Genomic DNA, 22594 nt, shown 5'->3' with positions numbered 1-22594 from the left:
TCCCAGGAGATGCTTGGAGAGGCCAGCAGGGTAGGGCCAAGTCATGACAAATCTAGGAGTGGGAGGGGTGGCCTCTTTGGAAATTACCTGGTTTATCATTTAGCTGTTGAGGAGGGGAAGGAGGTAGGAAAGGCAGAAGGCTCTCCCAGGAATTGGCAGGCAGCCAGTCCGGAACTAATGGCAGCCCACTTGTGCTAGAAAAGGCAAGCAGTGAGACCTGACAACTCGGAGATTCTCTCCTGGGCCAGGAGCCACAACAACAAGTGTAAATCGTGGTTTCCCTGGAAGGAAAAGGCTCAGGTTTTTCCCAGTAGCTCAATCCCTAGCCCCCATCACCGCCACCACCTGCCACCAGCGGCTTGGACATTTCCCTCTGTTAGCTCTTTGCCCAGTGGCCCATTCTGCTAGCCACAGCTCACATTTTCTCAAGCTATAAAAAAAGGTTAATTTTCCCATATTGAGTTTCTCTGCAAAAGCTGCTTTCAGTTGTGACCAGAAGTTCCATTGTCCCCAACATGGGTACAACTGTTGTCACCATGATATTCTGAGGCAGTGATACTAAAAGTGTGACCCCAGATCACTGTCATCACCATCGACTACAAGCGTGCTAGAAAGAAAACTCATCCTAGACTTCCAGAACCAGAATCTGCATTTTAACAAGGTCTCCGGGGGAATCCCGTTCACACTGAGTTTTGAGAAGCTCTGTTCTAAGATATTACTCCAATCCCCCGCAAGCCAAACCAACTGTTTTCTTCCCATAATCATAAAGCTGGGTTCCAGTATTTCCAGATAGGAGCCACAGGAAAGAAAATTGTTCTCTCATTTCCCTTTAGCCTTATCTAAAGCACTCCATTTCCTCAACACTTAAGTCCTCATCTGTAAAATGGGGGTGCTAATCCCACTTAATTTAAGATTATTAAATTGATGCATAAATTAGAATTTGTCCTACAATTTGTGAATCATAATTGAAATATTCAATTTTTTTTATTTTGCTGTGTCAATTGGCTTATGAACTCCTGACTCAACTGGGTTATAAACTCCTGAAAACAGGACAGTCTCTTTGCTACATCTTTCTTAATCTTCCCTATACACCAAAATACAGCATTCTGACCATAATGAGGTCAACTATTTGACATTTATGCAAATCTCCCTTGGAATCCCTCTACCAAAAAAAAAAAAAAAAAAAAAATCTAATCTCTATTTATAACTCCAAGCATAAAGAGATCCTGTCACTTTGACCTAATCCTCTGAGGTTCATCCCTCTAAATAATTGTATTGTCTCCATCTATAAAGCACTCTGTTACTATGACAACGCACACATAATTGCATGTGTAAGTAACTGAAGGTGGCTGTACAAGTCAGATTCCTTTCCACCAGAAAACATTCTGTCCTCCCAAATGTTACTGTCTCAGATTTGCACCAAGGCCCCTGAAGTTTCTCAAACTTCCCTATACTTTATGGACACTACAGAGCAATTCCAGAAAACACTGATAAAGTAGCAAAACTATTGGAAGAGGAAATTGGAGATCTGGGTCCCAGTTCAGAGTCTGACACCTAATTTGCAATATAATTTGGTACAGGGCACTCAAAGATTCAAGACCCTGAACCCTTCTATTTGAAGGGAAATGTGAGAACACTATACGTTCCTATGGCTCAATCCTATAAGATTCTGTACTATGCCAAGTTGATTTTAAGTGTCACTTACCTGAAATTATGCAACAAACCTTCGTGGCATTAAACATTAACACGGCTCTTTTTATATGGCATGGTTCATTATCATGCCAATAAATGATTAATCTTAACTCTCTGTCTTGACCAATAATTTTGCTGGATGTTTATGATCCACAGTGCGCTCTGTGTTGTAATGTTACCTCTCAAAACTGACATACTAGCATTTATTGTTTTTTATTACTTCCCTAAGGTGGCTTTCAAAAGAGACACCAAGTGACATATTTTTAGGAGGGCTTTAAAAGTTTGATGGGGTGGAAGTAAACACTGCTTATCTCAACTGGCAGCAGAGCCAGGCCCAGGGACCAGCGCTTCTGTGGACTCAGCCTGTTGAGCAGCAGTCCCAGCAATGAGTGGCCGGAACATCTGTGTGGACAATGCAACAGTTTGCTCCGGTGCATCCTGTGTGGTACCTGAGAGCAATTTCAATAACATTCTAAGTGTGGTCCTAAGTACGGTGCTGACCATCCTGTTGGCCCTGGTGATGTTCTCCATGGGATGCAACGTGGAAATCAAGAACTTTCTAGGGCACATGAAGCGGCCGTGGGGCATCTGTGTTGGCTTCCTCTGTCAGTTTGGAATCATGCCCCTCATGGGATTCATCCTGTCGGTAGCCTTTGACATCCTCCCCATCCAGGCCGTGGTGGTGCTCATTATGGGATGCTGCCCTGGAGGAACTGCCTCCAATATCTTGGCCTATTGGGTTGATGGCGACATGGACCTGAGGTAAGATTATCTACACTTCTAACTCCTGCAATCGCCTGGGGGTCATCCTTCCAGAAGCCTATGGCATTCTGAATGTCCAGCTGATTTGCCATCGATCTAAAGTATGACTAAGGAATTAAACAGGAGGGAATAAATACATTCATATGCCTTCTAGCACAGCTGTTTGGCTATTGGAATCGGTGGATTTATATTTTGTGTTTGTGCTTTGAAATCTAACTCAGTTAACAGGGAGTTGCATAATTGCTGTTGATCTCTAGGAAAAGATTCAAAGTTTTTCAAAAAAGTAATCTTTTCCAAACCACAAGCTGCAGCTGTGGAGGTTTATCCCGTTGGCAGCAGGAAAAAAACAAAAGCAAAATACACTTTCTTTGTAATGATGAAGAGCTCTGGGTACAATCATAAAATCAAACTATTTGTCAAACATTAGACACTAGTGAGATAGCGGTCAGCTCCGTCAAATATAGCCAGTTCTTTGGGCAAACATTTTCCTGGTATAAAACCTAAGGAAGAATTCATAAATTTCCTTTACCTCTACTGGCATTAAAAGTGGGGGAAAAAAAGCCTACAGCAGCTTTTTAAAAATTATGCTTACTTTACTACAAAATAAACAAAATGGTCTCTCCACCTCGCACAGAATAATCTAAATTGCAATGTTTGCCCAATTCATCCCATGCCAGTCTGAACTAGCACTGGAGGAAAAAAAAAAAACTAATAGAAATAAGATGAGCATTAATGTGACTAGACTGAGAATTTTAATGCTGAAAGTTGAATGGACAAATGTCTTTTTCCTTAGCTCACAATTCATTTCTTGTGATAGGTATGCATTTCCTTCTGCAAACCATACAGATGCTAATGCAACATGTACTTATTACATACTGTACAGCAGGCAATCAGCTCTGTTCATCCCCAGCTAATATAGGCAGAGGACGGAAGCACAAAGTGTAGCAATGTAAGCACTGGATTGACAGAGTACCCAGTGAGCAATTAGGAACCTGCTATCTCATTTCAACTGGTGCTGGTTCCTCAAGAAGCTTTGGAAAAGTCAAACAAACCCTATACCTTCACATGGCTCAGTCTTTCACATAAGAAAACACACGGTATCCACCTTCCAATTGCTTTTTCTTAAGAAAAGCCTATAAAAGAACAAAGAATAGCAAGTGCTATTCAGGGGTTTAGTTAATCTGTGAACCACACTGTAGCAATAAGTTCTTTTTAGACTTCAGTGTAGTGTGACCCGGACGCAGACACAGAAGTGAGAATTCGAAATGCCGGTAGTTATTAAACTGAGAAAAGTGAACTACATGGAACCTGGGGCTTCGACCTCCACCAAACAGCTTTCTCATGATATTTGTAACTTTTAATGCAGAAGAGTTTTGTACCTCAATGTAATGCCACACATGGAACCCTTTTATAAGACTGGAAAAAAAAATGTGTGTGGTGCTAGGCTATTAGGTTGTTGAAATGAATTCTCTTCTGTGAGCTAACATAGTAAAATCTAACCTAAAAGCTCCAAGTTTCATTTTTCTGTGATTTTAAGGAAATCTTATTTCTCTTGAAACAGGAGATGATTATGTAATCCTGTCTACCTAGCATAACAATTCTTATAATTTTTTTGAAATCAGAACCAAAGTAGAACATGAAACCTTGGTAGAAACCTCCAGCTATATCCATGCAAATGAATCCTTCCAGCAAGTCAGAATAATGCCTATAATGAGACATGGAGCAAATTCACCTCTCCAGAGTTCAACAAGACCCAATAAGAGATCTGCACACCCAAAATAAATTTCACTTAATCTCATAAATGCTCCTCATGCAGAACCTACTTAACTATTTTTATTCTAAAGCTTTGTTGTGCTATTTCCCAGAAATAAGAAGTGGGGAAGGAAGCAGAGTGTTAAGAAAGGCAAAACAGAATATCAAAAGCCTACAAATCAAAGCAGACCACTGACAACACACAGCCATCTCTCCATCACTTATTCTCTCTGGTTTCTGTTGCACTTATTCTAGTTTCTGGTCCCTGTATCACTTATTCTTCTTCAAACACAAGAAGATGTCACTGCATTTTAGAACAGCTGATAATCATGTTTATCATCAGAGCCTTAATCATTGAGAAGAGATTCAATTATTGTGCTGTGTAAGATGGTATTCCGCATTGTATGTTAGGAAAACAATATTCTAATATTTCTTCAATACAAATTAATTCAAAGAGTAAAACCTAAGCTATTAGGTAACAGTTTTCTGAAATTTATTATTCTTCTGGATGGAGAATTGGATAAAGTCTCCTTATAATTTATTTAGATACAATGCTAGCTAACATTTATATTTCCAATTGTGTACACTTAGAACCTTACATTCTCCATCTCCACTTGAACTCTAGCGACGGCATGAAGACGCGATTGTTTATATCAACAATCTATTAGGCACCTTCACTAATAGAGCTGATACCACACAATGCCAGCAAAGCCATTCCACCTGGTTCTAACTCTCCTGGTTATGGTTCTTGGGAGAAGAAACCAGAACATTTCCCTCTCGCCCTGTCACCTCTTACGAACCTGGAAAGCCACTGCATTTTGCAATCTCTAGTGACTTTGAAAAATAAAAGACAACAAACAGTAATCCTTGCTCATTGAAATCCAGCAAGCACTATTTCAGTTCCTTCTCTGACTATTCCCAGCCTGGAAAGTTGTTTGTGAATCTGATCGGTGCACATTTCGTTTCACCTAAGTTATAGCTGTGCCATGGACATCACATGCACAAAAAAGCGTCAGACAGAAGAGAAGGTGACCTTTCAGGTGAATCTGCTGGTGGCCAAAACCCATAGTTCAGGGGACACAGAAACCTCCTATTTCCTTTGTGACTGCTCTCTCCGCAGACACAGGCGAATATCTGGGGTCTTCATCCTTCTTAATGGCCTCAGCCACACCATGAAAAGAGCTCATCTCCTTTCTTTCGCTGTTGCTTCGGAGAATCCATTCTTATGCATCCTTCTCTCAGTTTCCCCAATTCCTTCCTTACCACCTACTTTCTACTTTCCTTTTTATTATTTTATAGATTTTCTATTTTATAGACTTGCTTATCACATCCTTTGTTCTTTGGGCAAATGCTGTTAAACTTTTCCCCTTCCAGTTCAGTATTCATTGATATTTTAGATATTCCAGAAACGTGACCCTCTGGCTTATCACAAATTCACAGCACTCAGTCCTTCCTATGTCAACCCCACAAATGTCTTTCTCTTCTCTACACTGGGAGAACTAACCCAAAACCATTTGGCTTTTTTCTTTATTCTCCCTCAAAGTAACCAAACATTGTTCCTCTCCAGTAGCATTTATTTTGCTAGCTAATATTTATTAAACATTATTAAACAATTAAGGGTATTAAACAATGCACAGTACTAAGGACTCATATACAATGGTATATTTCATCCTCAGAAGAATCCTCTAAAGTTAAAACTATTATTTTCTGCATTTGGCAGATAATTAAGATTCATAACCTTGACCAAGGTCATTGAGTGGATGCACGCCGGAGTCAGAACGGGAATCACCGAGCTCTAGCCCTTCCCCTGTGCAGGCTCGTAAGCTTTCTCTACACTGTTTCTACCACTTATCATTTCTCCAATGTCTATACTACGTTTGATCCTTCAACTTGGTATTTTACTCCTAATATGATTAAAATCTTTTGCATTGCTTAACACTGACTTCACTGAATTCCTCAACATTCACTAAATTTACGTTTATTCTTTCTGCTATTTCCATACACACAAAAAAATTCTCCCTGGCAGTTAATAGAGCTGAAGTTGAAATTAAAGCCTTTGTTTTTAAATTTTCTTACACTTAAGTATTTTCTCTCATTCTAATAGAAGTGCATGGTAGTACATTTATTTTTGATATCCATGCCTTTTATAGAACTTCAGATTTTTCATGTAAGATATTTTCTGGCTGAGCATGGGGGCTTATGCCTGTAATCCCAGCACTTTGGGAGGCTGAGCCAGGTGGATCACTTGAGGTCAGGAGTTTGAGACTAGCCTGGCTAACATGGTGAAACCCCATCTCTAATAAAAATACAAAAATTAACTGGGTGTGGTGGCACACACCTGTAATCCCAGCTACTTGGGAGGCTGAGGCAGGAGAATTGCTTGAACCCAGGAGGCAGAGTTTGTGGTGAGCTGAGATTGCACCACTGCACTCCAGCCTGGGCAACAAGAGTGAAACTCTGTCTCAAAAAAAAAAAAAAGATGGTATTTTCTTTTGCTAATTTGTGTTTCTATATTATTTCTTAAAATTTGTTATCTGTGGATTTTTTTAACCTCATTTTGAGTGGTTTGATTTTGTTCTTATATTCATTCAGATAGCATCAACTTCCAGCCACCTATTGTCCTGTTCCTCTGCAGGAGCTCTTCGTCAAGGCCGCCCACAAATCTAAACCTTTCCTTCTCCAAATCCTCTTTGGTCCCTCCTCATGATCTTTGAGAAACTGTTCTCACCAAACTCAAAATTATGATACAACCTCATAGATTATCTTAGCAATATTCAGAATTAAAGGTTTTGCAAGGAACTTTGAAAGAAAAACAAAGACAGAAAAAGACTTCCTTCTGAAACATTTTCTCACATTTAATCAGCCTTCTCTTTACTGTGAACCAGGTAATACATCCTCCTCACTTCCCCCCACCCTGTGACTTCCACCACACTCTAGAAAAAAATATTGGATGCACAGAAACAAAAGTGAATTTATTATTGGGACAACTTTAAATCCATTCTGATATAGTTTTTAAAATAAAAGATAAAAGAGAGAACACTGAGAAGGGGAGGAAGGAAGAGAGAAAAATATCACCTTCAAACTCCAATACTTTCATTGTAAGTAGGACAAAGCGCTATTAATAACAAATTAACTTATTTGTCTGGTGTCAAATTCTGCCTTAGTATCTATTTTATATCTAAATTAAGTTAACCTATGACCAGAATAGAATTTTAAATACATCCATAGCATTCGTTACTTTATAATATTTTAGCTCTACTAAAACAAATATTTTTATCTAAACTATTTAAACCTATTTTAAATGAGGTCATTCTGGTTAAAATATATATATATTATTAAGGAAATTAAGCTCCCTGAGAGACTTTGCCCCCAGCCTTTATTTTGCCAAACTGTCCAAATTTATCTACATGCCTCGAAACAAATTTTCTCATTGTCAGCTACTATCTTTTTATTTATTTATTTATTTGGTGATGGGATGTAGTCTCACTCCGTTGCCCAAGCTAAAATGCAGTGGCCCCATCTCAGCTCACTGCAACCTCCACCTCCCAGGTTCAAGCAATTCTCCTGCCTCAGCTTCCCAAGTAGGTGGGCCTGGCTAATTTTTGTATTTTTAGTAGAGACGAGGTTTTATCATATTGGTCAGGCTGGTCTCGAACTCCTGACCTCAGGTGATCCACCTGCCTCGGCCTCCCAAAGTGCTGAGATTACAGGTGTGAGTCACTGCACTGTCCCATCAGCTACTTTCTTAGTGTGTTGTTATTGTTGTTGTTTTGTGGGGCAGGTAATATAAATATTTAGCATTTTCTTTCAGGTACACACATCATACCTTTAAGAAACTACTACTCTTGACAACCTCAGTTATGACCTATTAGGGGAAGGGCCTTTCAGAGAAATTTCTTTTAGTTTCCTGATTCTATTTAGTGGAATACAAAATACACAAACATGATACATAAGTGATCACAGCAAAGGGATGCAGAGTGCAGTGGCTACTGCCTAGCTGAGGTGGGAGGATGCTTAAGTCCAGGAGTTTGAGACCATCCTGGACAAAGGGTGAAACCCCATCTCTAGAAAAAATTTAAAAATTAGCTGGGCATGGTGGCTTGTGCCTGTAGTTCCAGCCAGGCATGATGTCTTGTGCCTGTAGTCCAGCTACTCGGGAGACTGAGGTGCAAGGATCACTGGAGCATGGGCTTCAGTGAGCCAAGATAGTGACTAGCCTGGGTGACACAGAGAGATCTTATTGTTTAAAAAAATGATAGTAGCAACCAGCTTTTAATAGAGTGCTTTGCATTGTTCTGAGTGCTGGACACTGTTGGCTCATTCTATGCTCACAGCCATGTTAGATAAAGTAACTGGTAAAGAGAAGTCAACTAAATTACTCAGGTTAACACACTTTAACACACTAAGTGGCACCACCAACTGCTTTCAGCCCAGATAGTGTGTGGCTTTAGAGCTCAGGCTTCAAAGGCAGAGAAGGTACGCGGTGTATAGATCACTTTGAAGGGGACCAGGAAGACTCACTCTTTGACCCATGGTCCTAGTACTAGATTTAGCATCATTTGGTACTAATTTCTCCATGTAGAAAGCCTACTCAGCCAGACCCACTTACTAAAATACAAATGCTCTGAGCAGGTATGATACCAAACACTATGTGCTCAGTTCTTCTGAAGACGCATTGCTAAATTGTCAGAGGCTTGCTCAGTCCTAAGTATTTAGGGCTACCCTGGCTGCTTGCACATTTGCTTTTGATTTTTAAGTGTGCTTCCTCTTCTTTCTCAAGCTAGGGTCACTTGGGCAGTAATTTTTTTGCTTCATGGCAACACACTGAGGCCTCCTCCCTCAGACATGCATTCTATTCCAGGAACCCAGGGAGGCCCGTCCTATCTGAGCATGGTCAGACACGTGCAGCCCTTGTAGTGTTGGCTGCTCTAAATGTATTTGCTGTTCTCTGATGGAATGTTTGAAGGATGGCACACCCAGGGAACCTTACATTGTTTAATGATGATTTTTACCCCATCATTTAATACTGCTTCTGACCCTTGAGAACAAAAGGGGAGTGGAGGATGGCACAAGGCAAAGTGGAAAGACACCAAATATGGCTTATTTTGCTCCAGATCAGGCCCTGAGCACACTCAGGCACGTGTATATTGCTATTCATCACACCAGGTGATGATATAGGTTGAGATAGGTTCTTGCAGGACTTTCTAATCATGAATTGAAAATAAAATTTTGCTCCCATTCTGGAGGTTGTCTGATAGTTAGTTGATAGTTTCTTTGCTATACAGAAGCTCTTTAGTTTAATTAGATTCCAACAAAACAACAAACAAACCAATTAAAATGGGCAAAGGACATGAACAGACACTTTTCAAAAGAAGTCACACATGCAGCCAAAAATCAAATAAAGCTCAACATCACCGACCATTAGAGAAATGCAAATCAGAACCACAATGAGATGCCATATCACACCAGTCCGAATGGCTTTTATTAAAAAGGCAAAAATTAACAGATGCTGGCAAGGTTACAGAGAAAAGGAACAATTATATACTGTTGGTGGGAGTATAAATTAGTTCAACCATCGTGGAAAGCAGTGTGGCAATTCTTCAAATACCTAAAAACAGAAATACCAAGCAACCCATCAATCCCATCACTGGGTATATATCCAAAAGAATACAAATCATTCTATTATAAAGACACATGCATACATATGTCCATTGCAGCACTATTCATAATAGCAAAGACATCATATCAACCTAAATGCCCATCAGTGGTAAACTGGGTAAAGAAAATGTGACACATACATACCATGGAATACTATGCAACCATGAAAATGGATGAGATCATGTCCTTTGCAGGAACATGGATGGAGCTGGAGGCCATTATCATTAGCAAAGTAACACAAGGACAGAAAACCAAATAATGCATGTTCTCACTTATAAGGGGGAGCTAAATGATGAGAATACAGGGACACATAGAGGGGAACAACAGACACTGGGGCCTATTGAAGGGTGGAGGGTGGGAGGAGGGAGAGGGGCAAGAAACATAATTAATGGGTACCAGGCTTAATACCTAAGTGACTAAATAATCTGTAAAAAAAAAGACAAAAAACCATGACACAAATTTTCCTGTATAACAAATGTGCACATGTACCCCTAAACTTAAAAGTTAAATTAAAAAATGAAAATAAACTGTGTCCACTAGAACACACAGGTGGATCAGGTGTTCTAGGATCAACCTGCCTGTTGCCTTTCAGCATCAGCATGACCACATGCTCCACACTGCTTGCCCTTGGAATGATGCCGCTGTGCCTCCTTATCTATACCAAAATGTGGGTTGACTCTGGGAGCCTCAAAATTCCCTATGATAACATAGGTAAGTCATCCCTGTGCAAGACTGTTAACTGTTACCCTCAAACTCTCTGCTTACCCCCACTAACCTCCCAGACCAGGCTCACACCCAACCATTATTGCCCTTGCAGCAGTTTTTTGCCCAATTTTATTATAAAGTCACCCCCGTGTTTGATGAGCGTTGGCAGAATGTAAATTCCAAACCTTGACCTTATGGAGGAATCTGCTTTTTCTGCAATTTCAATCTCCAGGGAGAGGAACCACCTCCCCACACCTGTCAGTCTGGACTGAGGAGGCTTAAGCTTTGTAGATGTGGGAGCCTCCACCTATTCCTTAACCCAGAGTATCTCTAGTTCTTAGTCATAGGATTTTGCCTCCAGACACTCCAAGAAACTTTTTTTTTTTTTTGAGATGGAGTCTCACTCTGACACCCAGTCTAGAGTGCAGTGGCGTGATCTCAGCTCACTACAACCGTCATCTCTTGAGTTCAAGCAATTCTGCTGACTCAGCCTCCCTAGTAGCTGAGATTACAGGCATGCACTACCACACCCAACTAATTTTTGTATTTTAGTAGAAACGAGTTTTCACCATTTTGGTCAGGCTGGTCTCAAACTCCTGAGCTCAAGTGATCTGCCCACCTCGGCCTCCCAAAGTGGGATGACAGGCATGAGCCACCATACCCAGCCTGAAGAAATGTTTTAAAATCCTATAGTAGTGTCAAAATAGAGCACTGAGTAAGCAATGTGGAGTATTACAACAGAAAACTACTAGTTGAAACACACTGTTTCTAACACTCACCTGTGAGCCACATCTTGAGGCAAAAATGGATTTAATGGCAAAGTCTGTATCTCATGCTCCAGAAGTCAAACTTACTAGTAATAACCCTGTCTCATTTCACCCCCATTCCAAAAATCTTATTTTCTGTTTTCAGATAAACAAACTATAGTGGGAGATTAAGTTATTGTTGTAACTTAGAGATGAGAGTCAAGGGAAGAACAAAAGAGTTCCCGGTACACCAGGAGTAAGCATTGCCCACAGGACTATCACAAATAAAAGACAAGATGTAGGCAAAATAGTACATTAGTATCAGTCACCATGTACACTACATGCTAAATAGTTGGATCTCTTTCCCCAGTGACCTTGGAAACAAATCTCAATGAGCTGCCTCAAAAAGGTGTGGGTTTCCCACTGAAGGAAGCAGAGAAGCAAAGGCTAGCCAGTGAGCCACATGGATGCTTGCAAGAGGGGCTCCTGTCAGGATGGGTAGCTGGACTGAAATGCTTTCCATTTCCAGAAAGACTGCTTCTGTGATTTAGTATTATTGAGGGAATACACAACTGAATTAGAATAAACTTGGTGAATGCTAACTGGGGATAATCTGTATTACAATGTTTTTAGTCCTACTCTTACCATTACTATTAGAGAGGAAAAAAAAAGTTGTCCTCCTTGACATCCCCTATTCAGTATGGGTTTTTGATATACAAGATTCTCCTGACCCCTGTCAGATGCTGACATCTGGATGGGGAGGAGGCAGACCATGCAGCTGGTACCACTGAAAAAAAACACTTCTGCAAATTGTAGTACCTACTCCTCTCTACCACATTTGTACGTGTCTTGTGCCAAGAAGTTTCTATCAATTTCATCATTTAATTCTCACAACAGCACTATGAAACAGACATAACTCCATCCATTTTACAAATGAGGAAACCAAAGCTTGGAGGGGTTCAATGATTTGTACAGTTCCCACAATTTGAGAATACAGAAAGTTTCAGCTCCAAATCTATTTGGCTCCCAGTCCCACCACATGAATCCATTCACCACTCTCTTTCGTTCTTATTCTTCTTTCTACCTTTCTTTCCTCTGATACCTACTGTATAAACTTGATTAAAGACCAAGTTCCGAATTCAAGGTGAAACTGCCAGGGGATGCTTTTTCATCCACATAGACAGGGAAGAGAGAGCATGGGCATGTGAGGAATATGTAAAACAAAGAGAGCCTGGGGAAAGAAAAGAGCAAGATCACCAGCCCACTGGACACCAAAGAGATACAACATCCTATACAAGCAGGAGCCACACACTGTGGGTGTAAAGAAAAACACAGAGTGACTCAAGTCCCTGAAAAACTTCATCTAGCCTCATCTGGTCAGGAAAGGAAAAGCAATTCTGTCATAGATTTCAGCAGGTGATGCTGCTTATGTGTTTATCCTGTTGGCTTGGATGCCCTTAAGAGATGAAGACTCTTAGCAGGAAGGGCCAAACAGATTCAGCACATTAAAATATAGGATCAAAACCTAACTAACCACGCTAACATTCCAAACACAGGACTTGCACCCTACATTTAAGCTACCACATCACAAACAAGTCATGTATCCAGATTGTTTAAATTTAAGACCTATAAACTTCAAAAACTTAGGCAATGGTCTAAAGACCCAGGAGAAGTTGTTTTCCCCCTGTATTCATCTGTGTTCACAATGCTATAAAGAATTACCTGAGACTGGGTAATTTATAAAGAAAAATTTAATTGGCTCACAGTTCCACAAACTGTACAGGAAGCATGGCTGGGGAGGCCTCAGGAAACTTTCAATCATGGCAGAAGGGAAAAGGAAAGCAGTCACACCCTACATGGCTGTAGCAGGAGGAAGAGAGCAAAGAGGGAGGTGCTGCACACCTACAGACAATGAGATATCATGAGAACTCACTATCACAAGAACAACAAGGGGGAAGCCTGCCCCCACAATTCAATCACCTCCCACCAGGCCCCTCGTCCAACAGACACCTCCTCTAATTGTAATCCTCCAAATGGGGGTTATAATTCAACGTGAGATATGGGTAGGGACACAGAGCCCAGCCATATCACTCCCAAAGCAGCAGGGTGCAGATACCCAAGGGGGATTTTTCTGGGGGATCTCAGCAGTACATGTGTCAATGCCACTCTTTCACATCCTTTTTTCCATTATTCCCTCCTTACTCCCCTTCATCCATCTTTTTTATTCCTACTCTTAGTATCTTTAGTCATTACTTAATTCTGCTGAATAATTTCTGGCAAAAGTCATCACTGACCCTTAGACTACAAGGAAATTAAGTTTTCATCATTACTGCATTCACTTTAATTAATATCCATAGCCTTGGATTCTAGAATCCGTTTTCCAGTCTGAGTTAAATCTACCTAGTTCAGTCAATACTAAGCAACAGAATTTCATTGTTCAATATCACTTTCTCATACTGCTTTAAAGGGATGTTTGAAAAAGAAACAACCTATGAAAAGTTAGAAGTTGTTGGTGCTAAATTATTTGAAATCAGCTATTGGACAAATGAGTGTTAAATAACGTGGAGCAACAAACCATATATCACAAGAACAGCAGTAAATTTAGCATGGTGAAATTGAAGTATGGCTCTTTTATCTGGCCGGGTGAGCATGTTATGGCAAAGAACTATAATTACATGAGAGGTCGTCAAATATATTATCTCATGGAAAATTTAAAGCACGCTTTCTCCACTCATGTTCTCACCCCTCTGCTGTAAATTTGAATAACTAAAACTAGGTTTAACTAGAAGTCATGAGATGTCAGAATACCTGGTGATCTTGAGCTAATTTGGGGCATTTTCTGTCATTATAAAATATTTTTAAATTATTTTTTATTTCTACTATCATTAAAAAATGTAAAATATTGCCTTTTTATGACACACACACACACACACACACACACACCTTGTTGAGGCATTTTTCCTAGAAATATAAAGACCAAGGAAGCCAAGATTCTGACAAAGTGAAACTAATGTATACGGAAAATATAAGAAACTCTAAAAAATTAATCCAGAATTTAGTGAAAGAATTTACAGCATTGATATTATCAATTATCTACTGATAATATTAAATTATTTACTGGAGTGGGTGAGGAAGGAGAGAGAGACAGAGAGAGAGAGAGAGAGTGTGTGTGTGTGTGTGTGTAATTCTGTATTCTGTTTTGTGTATTCTAGAAGGAAGACTGAAATATTATGTAAGCCTTTTTTAGGCTGATTACTCTTCTGTTTGTCTCTTTCCTGTGTCACCTGTTCTGGTGATCACATTGCCCTCCTGTCATCTTTAGGTACATCTCTGGTTGCTCTTGTTGTTCCTGTTTCCATTGGAATGTTTGTTAATCACAAATGGCCCCAAAAAGCAAAGATCATACTTAAAGTAAGTATCCCAATCCACACCGTTAAATGTTCCACAGTGACAATCAAAACTATAGGGTTTTCCATCCATGAAATGGTTTTGTTCTTATTTTGTGATTACTGTTGAGTGGGGGTCTGAAGTCATCAGCCATTCAGTCTCCTCTTTTCGAATGCCCTTCTTTATCTGTGTGTAGAGAGAGAGAGATGGGATCTCACTATGCTGCAATGCTGTTCTTGCACTGCTGTGCTCAAGTGATCCTCCCAAATGCTGGGATTACAGGAATGAGACATTGTGCCCAGCCTAGCATGCCCTTCTGTATTGCAGTCACAGGAAAAATTTCTACCCATTTTTTAAGACACTCAACTGAACTATCGCCTCTTGGTTTTACTCTATTCTAACTCTGTTATGTGAGTTTGTGTTATACAATATATATAAATGGCTTTCTTAGAAAATAGAACATATCTTTTTTATGTCTGTATCCATTTGGCCATTTCATTGCCTGGCAATTGGTAGATGCTATTCATATAGCAACCATTCACTCCCCTTTACCAACTATATTCTAGCTATATGATACAGATAGGAATGCAGGTAATATAGATAGATTCTGCTGCTCAGGAGGCAAAGCAGGTCCATCGTATTCCTTGCTTCTCTTGACAAAAAGTTTATAATCTCCAAATTTTGTTTTAAATGTGAAAAGAAGAAAAAATAACAACAGGGGTTTTTTTTTTTGCTTGTATCTTTTTTAAACTTGTATAGAGTTTTATATCCATTTTCTCATTATCCCAACAATCATAAAAGGTAGCTGGGGTGAGATTTTATCCCCAATTACAAATGAAGAAACTACAGTTTATAAAGTTCATGATTGACTAAAGGAAACAGAATAGGAGTAGTTGAATCTAGAAACCAAGAATTCCAGGCTGTCACTGAAACGGGTTGTCTTTTTTTTCTGACAGGGATAATTTGCAAGCTAAAAAATCTTCAGGCTAATTTCAAATGGATGCTACATGTCCTGTTGTGTTCTTAAAGCTTAAAGCATGGGACAAGCGCCAGTATTTCCAGTGGGCTGATTGCAGCCTTCTGGCTAGAAGTACATAGAAAGACAACTTTATCATCACTTCCCCCAAGGACAAGGAGACTGCTGAGGTTTTGTCTCACAAAAATACTTGGATTTGCTTTGACTCTTGATTGCTGGGTTCACTTCTTCCTTTTACTCCAGATTGGGTCCATCGCGGGTGCTGTCCTCATCGTGCTCATAGCTGTGGTTGGAGGCATATTATACCAAGGCGCCTGGATCATCCAGCCCAATCTGTGGATTATAGGGACAATATTTCCTGTGGCGGGTTACACCCTGGGGTTTCTTCTGGCTAGAATCGCTGGTCAACCCTGGCACAGGTATGGCGTTTTAGTAAATCACATTGGGAATTTTCATCTGTAATAGCTGTTGTATTCCTTTGCTAGAGTTGCCATAAGATAGAACCACAAACTGAGTAGCTTAAACAACAGACACTTATTGTCTCACAATTTTGGATACTAGAAGTCAAAATGAAGGTGTCACTGGATGGCTTCTTTCCTAGGGCTATGATGGAGGCATCCCTTATCTGCCTCCCTCATGGCTTGCAGACAGCTGTCTTCCTTCAGTGCACGTCTCTGTGGCCACACCTCCCTTTTGATAAGGACACCAGTCATATTGGATGAGGATCCCCCCCATCTTAACTCATTGTATCTGCAATGACCCTGTTTCCGTATAAGGTTACATCCTGAGGTGTGGAGTGTTAGGACTTCAACGTATGAATCTGTGGGAGAGGGTGACATAATCAACTCATAACAGCTGCAAACACCAAAGACAGGAACAAAGTCCTTCGCCTCTCATCACATTCATCCTATTTCTGAATATGTTATTCTAAATTGACCCATTCATTCCAAATTCATGCAAGTCCCCAGGAAGAAAATACTGACCGCCTCTTTTTTGCTCAAAGTCTTCTGGACCATTCCTCTTACAGTGCAGATGGGGCTCTTCCATTGCTAGGCATTCTTATTCTCTGCGTGGAGTACATTAATGAAAGCAGTTGGGTGCTGTGAAATAGACAAGTGTTCCTCCAGCTGGCAGCAGGGTGAGCTCATCCTCCAAAGGCGCCAAATATTAGAATGGGTTTAGCACTTCTAGATTTCGTACTGGGTAGAAATGATTCTTTTTGACTAATCCATCTAATAGACTGGCAGAGAGAACACAGGTGTAGAGACAGATGCATGTATGAGGTTGGGAAAGAGAGGAGTGGCGTTGGGCAGTGGGAAGAGAACAGTATTTGAGTCAAGCAGACCTGGGATTGTCTTCCAATCCTACCACACACCACCCAGAGGACCTCAGGCCTAGCACTTCCTCTTTCTCTGAGTTTTATCATCTTTAGAAACAACAACTAAAACATATGCTCTCTTAACATCTTCTTTAGGTGCCGAACGGTTGCTTTTGAAACGGGGATGCAGAACACGCAGCTTTGTTCCACCATCGTTCAGCTCTCCTTCACTCCAGAGGAGCTCAATGTCATCTTCACCTTCCCCCTCATCTACAGCATTTTCCAGCTCGCCGTTGCCGCAATATTCGTAGGATGTAAGAAATCAAGCCGATCCCATTTTATGATGATTTTCTTTGAAAAATCCTGGAGTTACTAAAACAACATTTTTTAAAAACTCCCTGTTTCTGGTGGTGAATTGTACAAATACATGTGAGGAAAAATCCACCATAATATTATCATGACTTTCAGTTGCTGATGAAAAGATTGTAGTTTTACCAAAAGATTCTAGCAAATATTATTTTTAAGTGAAAAGTAATGGAGGCCAATTCTCTCCACTGACTTTCTTTTCCTCAGTAACTAGGAAGGCAGAGGAACTGGTTGGGAGCATTATATTGTGCGCCTTTAGGCATTCGCCCAGGGACTCAGGAGTTGGCAATCTCTTCCAAAACATTGTCTTGATACATTTTATAAACATCGGATATTTATCAGAAAACTGGTATACAAAGAAAACTTACCAGGCTAACACTTACAAGGCAGATGTGTGTGTGCATACATGTGTATATATATGTATATATATTTTCAAATACCCAGATAATTGAAGTGGTCGAAGCAAAATGTTCTTTATGTAAAGTGCTAGGTGTAATTTAAGTAATTCTTACTTCCGCTGTGCTGTGGCACGAAGCTCCCAGTGTCTCCCATCAGGCCCCGGCACCCACTGGCCTTCACCTAGTTGAAAATTCTTTCTACATTTTCCTTTCCAAGGACTGATAATATCGAACCTCTATTTTTACACTCTAATTTTTAAATAAAAAAGCTAGTTTTTAAAGCCTCGTGACCTTTTAATGGAGAATATAAAGGGAAGGCATACAACAAAAATAACGTAAAAGTTAAGTCACAGAATGTCCAGAGACACAATTTGGTCTTGTTTGGTTGTGCTTTACCCTTCTACTTAGCTTCATCAGGTCTTCAGCTTGTCCTTGGATGCTAATCTCTGCACTACTGTCTTGAATGTCATTCTCAAAGCAGAGGCTTCCTTTCTAGAATAGAATACTCTGGATCCACTGAAAACATCCCACGGATTTACTGCTGCTACAGGAAGCAGGAGCCCATGCCTAATTACTTTGTTTCCTGTAGAGTAACCCTTGTTTGATTGTACAGAGCTCTGCCCAATTTGGCACACAGTGGGATCTTTCCAAATAATTACTTAATGATGGCTACTAGACAAGCCAGAGAAAGTGGACTGGTTGAGAGAACAATTAAGTACATGCACTAGTTGAAAACTAACCCCAAAGGGATTGGTTAATAAAAAGTCAAGTTGAAGGAATGAGGAAAGGGGAGCATTCAGATTGGTCTGGAACTTTCCCACAGTTATATCAGTAAAGTATAAAAATGAGAAAGGAATCTTTTTTGAGTGCATACAATGGCCTGGAAGCATATTTTAGCGATAAAAGTGGGATTCTAAATATATTTTGGAAAAGAGACAGGGAGGAAAGAAAGAAAAGAAAAAAGGAAAGATGGGAGAGAGAGAGGGAAGGAAGAAAAGAAGGGAAGGAAAGAAAAAGGTATAAATAAGAGGTATGGTTTGGTTAAATAAAATTATTTGCATAAGTTTAAGTTGAGGGACTCTCAGCTTAAAATTGCCCTATTATTATGGCCATTTTATATGTGAGGTATTAACATTTGAGGGGAGGGTCCTATAAGTAGTATTTTCTGTCCTCCTCTTGCCTTTGTGACCAGTTGAGAAGTAGAAGAAAAATCAGATATTCAGATTACAAAATAGCACTTTTGCTATGGATAAAACTTAAATGGGAAATATGGCTTGAATCCACAACCAAATGGGCTTGTGGATACCACCCTTTCCCCCACGGCCTCACACATGTGCAGACATGTACTCACACACACAAATACACCGCAGGTCTTGCCTTGCAGGGCAGAGCCTATCCTGGTGAGCTGACCTTAAAAATAAGCTGAGAAATGCTTGCTACCAGAGACCAGCAGCTCCACAGAAAAGAAGGTTGATCACCCATCAGCTGAGTCTCTTCTTTCTGTGTAAAAGACAGAATGAAGACAGGGAGGGAATGGGAATGTTGCAGTTCAAGTCCTTCTATGGACTTGAAAGACCATCGAACCAAGGTCCTGGAGGTTGCACTGCGCCATGTGTATATTTATTGAGGACTAGCATATTCCCTGGGATAGGGTGGTACAGAATAAATGCTTCCTATCGTTCTCATCATTGTCGAGTACCACGAGCAGGGCTGAATGCCTGAAGAAGGCTTGTGGCTGCCCTGAGCAAATGTCTCCTAAAGATTTACGCTACGTCTTCCTGAAGTGCAGTCATCCCTCTGGCTATGAGTAGCCATAGAACTAAGAATGGTGATTGGTGATTGCTTTCTCTAAGCCACTCCAGTCTGCAGAAAATGTGATCTGCCGTGTGAATCATAGGTTATAATCTCTATACAAAGTAATTTTGCAGTTTATTATTATAAAATTTACTTAACCACCTGTGTATTGTTTTCCAGTTTATGTGGCATACAAGAAATGTCATGGAAAAAATAAGGCAGAACTTCCAGAGCAAAGAAAATGAAACGGAGCGTGAGTCACTGTCTTATAAGATGAATGGAGGATTTCAACCGGATGAAAAGTAGACACCAAATGGACAAAAAAGACGAGTTCTAAATTACATTCTTAAACCATAACTATATTTAATTATGTTTTGGTGGGATAGTTGGCAGAAAAGAGTTAAACTAAAAATTTGAATTTCATTTGAATTCATGTATTGGTTTCAATACCAAGTGACTGGTGGTCCAATTCTCTAATGTGACAAATATTGTTTCATATATATATATGTATATATATATATATGTATATATATATATGCTTTATATATGTATATATACTCATATAGATATATTGTCATTGAAATATTCCCCCAAAATATTCTTAGACTAAACCTGACATAGGTAACACTGAGAATGAGAACACTGTAACACCAAAACTTAATTCTTACACAGAGTTTCCTAGCCCAGAGATGAGGACTTGACTTTCTGTATGTTAAAATAGACATAATGAATTATTATTATAGTGGTCAAGATTTTCTTCAGTATTTATGATTGTAAAAATTGACATGAACATCTTTCACTAACATTTTAATCATTATTCTGAAAACTTTGCAACCTATTTATTTATATAACTTTGTAATATAACATGGGCAAAAACCTGACTTCTGTATTTTTAAAAAATTGCCTTCTCCAGTGACAGTTCAAAGGCAGAAATGAGAGGAAATTATTATGAAGTAAAATTCAATAACCATATTGAATGCAGACTCAACTCAGCAGGGATATTGCACATCTGTTGCTCTACCTCAGGGGTCCAGGGATACCCACTAGATCTTTCAAGGACAAACCTAATTCTTTTAAATGGTTTGTATTTGGCAAAGAGCTCTTCAAACCTGGGAGCGAGACCTCCTCCAGGTTTTCCTGTGTGCAGCAAGTCCACGTGACTAATATGACAGCTATTCCGTTCACAGGCACCACCCGCAGTAGACATCATGGTCAGGGAGTTGGCAGGAGGTGCACAGACAGAAGTATTGGGAGAAACACCTTGACTCTAGTGGAAGAATTAATTCAATGGGAGATAGTAAAAAATACATAGAAAAGGCCAGGCGTGGTGGCTCAAACCTGTAATCCCAGCACTTTGGGAGGCCAAGGTGGGTGGATCAGGAGGTCAAGAGATCCAGACCATCCTGGTCAACATGGTGAAACCCTGTCTCTACTAAAAATACAAAAAATGAGCTGGGCATGGTGGCGTGTGCCTGTAATCCCAGCTACTCAGGAGGCTGAGACAGGAGAATTGCCTGAACCCAGGAGGCGGAGGTTGCGGTGAGCAGAGATCGCGCCATTGCACTCCAGCCTGGGTAACAAGAGCGAAACTCCGTCTCAGGAAAAAACACACACACACACACATAGAAAAGCACAAATAACAGAAACCCAGTTGAAATGCTTAACCACAGTCAATTAGATGTACAGGAGTAAGTAGTTTAAGAAGAATCAAGTCCAGGAGTGATCGGGAAATGAGTATTAGGCAGTATTCAAAAAACAGCCAGGAGTATCTGGTATATGGCAGGAGGGGTTTATGGCTGCCAGGGGGAAATAGCTGGTCAAGTGTTGGGCTCTCAATTATAAGATCAAATTTAATTTTGTTTCCCTGATTCTGTAGCAATCAGAATACATCATCTTAACCACTGGGGCCTTAGTGATTTTGTTCCATTGTGCACTAGATATTTCCACTGCCTCATAGTCCGTTGCAAATGTTTTGGCTGAAAGGACTTTTTACATTTACATGTTCTGAATTCAGATCCTGCTGGTGCACCCAAGCATTATGGGAACTAAAATGGACTAAATAATTTTAAGAGATAGTGGAGGAGAGGGGGTACAGATTTCCTTCTTAGAGAATGTCAAAGAATATGCTCCCAACGGTGGAAAAGGAAGATTTTCACTCTACTGGCTAAGTACCTCCTACACATTTCTCATCAATCAGAAAACAGACAGGTGCACTTAAGGGACCATAAAAATTCATATTGTAATTTCAACACACCAAAAATCAAGTCCCCAGATGCCAGCAGCTGCAGCAAGAAAGTTTTTCCTCCCTGTTGATCAAGACAGCTGAGCAAGACAGAACTTGGCTTTCTAACATGATGTGGTATCTTGTGACTTGTGTCTTTTTCCCTAATATGCTAGTGGGAAGAAAAATAGCTGAGCTTTCTAAAATGATAGCTCTATATTTTTAAGTGAATTTGAAAAGTTGATTAAATTATGTATTTTATTGCCTCTGTGAGTATCATATTAAATGAATATTTTATTTTAAATACTTAAATAAATAAAAATGATTTTTGTAAAGTTTGGTCTAGCTGAATCTTTGTGACTACCGTCGAGATTTTTCTCACTGCTCAATTCCAGAGATACAAATAAGGTAGAGTTTCTCAGATATTAAATTGTTCTTTGGAAAGTGCCTGAAAGAAACTCTTAATTAAACACTCTCATAATTCGGTCTCCCACTGATACTGACTGGGATTTTCCTCTAGAAAATCAGACAAGGGGAACATTAATTAATGACTCTTAAAAATAGTTTGACAATGATAACTGATTTAAAATAATAATAAAAGTATTTTATGAATTTATAAAGCCACCATCTTCTACAAAATAGTGATGTATATACATATATATACACCATGTATATGTATATGTATATGTATATGTATATGTATATGTATATGTATATGTATATGTATATGTATGTGTGTGTGCATATACACACATACACAATGAATAGTCTATTTAAAATAATAAAAGTATTTCATGAAGCTTTCACCTCCCACAAAAT

The 22594-nt window shown here is 39.7% G+C and overlaps 1 protein-coding gene across 1 annotated transcript; it reads left to right on the top strand.

Annotated features, from left to right (window-relative positions):
* The first annotated feature begins 1997 nt into the window (after positions 1 to 1997).
* On the top strand, positions 1998 to 22054 carry SLC10A2 (solute carrier family 10 member 2). The gene is made up of 6 exons (XM_017970393.4): positions 1998 to 2454; positions 10457 to 10575; positions 14638 to 14726; positions 15922 to 16097; positions 17153 to 17310; positions 19735 to 22054. The coding sequence occupies exons 1-6, from the start codon at positions 2078 to 2080 to the stop codon at positions 19797 to 19799; spliced, it is 984 nt and encodes a 327-aa protein (XP_017825882.4). The 5' UTR covers positions 1998 to 2077; the 3' UTR covers positions 19800 to 22054.
* Positions 22055 to 22594: the final 540 nt, after the last annotated feature.

This window comes from Callithrix jacchus, chromosome 1, assembly GCF_049354715.1.
Source record: "Callithrix jacchus isolate 240 chromosome 1, calJac240_pri, whole genome shotgun sequence".
NCBI classification, from domain to species: domain Eukaryota; kingdom Metazoa; phylum Chordata; class Mammalia; order Primates; family Cebidae; genus Callithrix; species Callithrix jacchus.
This window is presented reverse-complemented; position numbering and strand designations above follow the sequence as displayed.

Bases quoted from the DNA above. Each gene is read 5' to 3' on its own strand.
- SLC10A2 (XM_017970393.4), top strand. From the start codon at position 2,078: ATGAGTGGCCGGAACATCTGTGTGGACAATGCAACAGTTTGCTCCGGT. The intron at 16,098-17,152 runs GTATGGCGTTTT...CATCTTCTTTAG, and splicing joins GCTGGTCAACCCTGGCACAG to GTGCCGAACGGTTGCTTTTG. The intron at 17,311-19,734 runs GTAAGAAATCAA...ATTGTTTTCCAG, and splicing joins TGCCGCAATATTCGTAGGAT to TTTATGTGGCATACAAGAAA.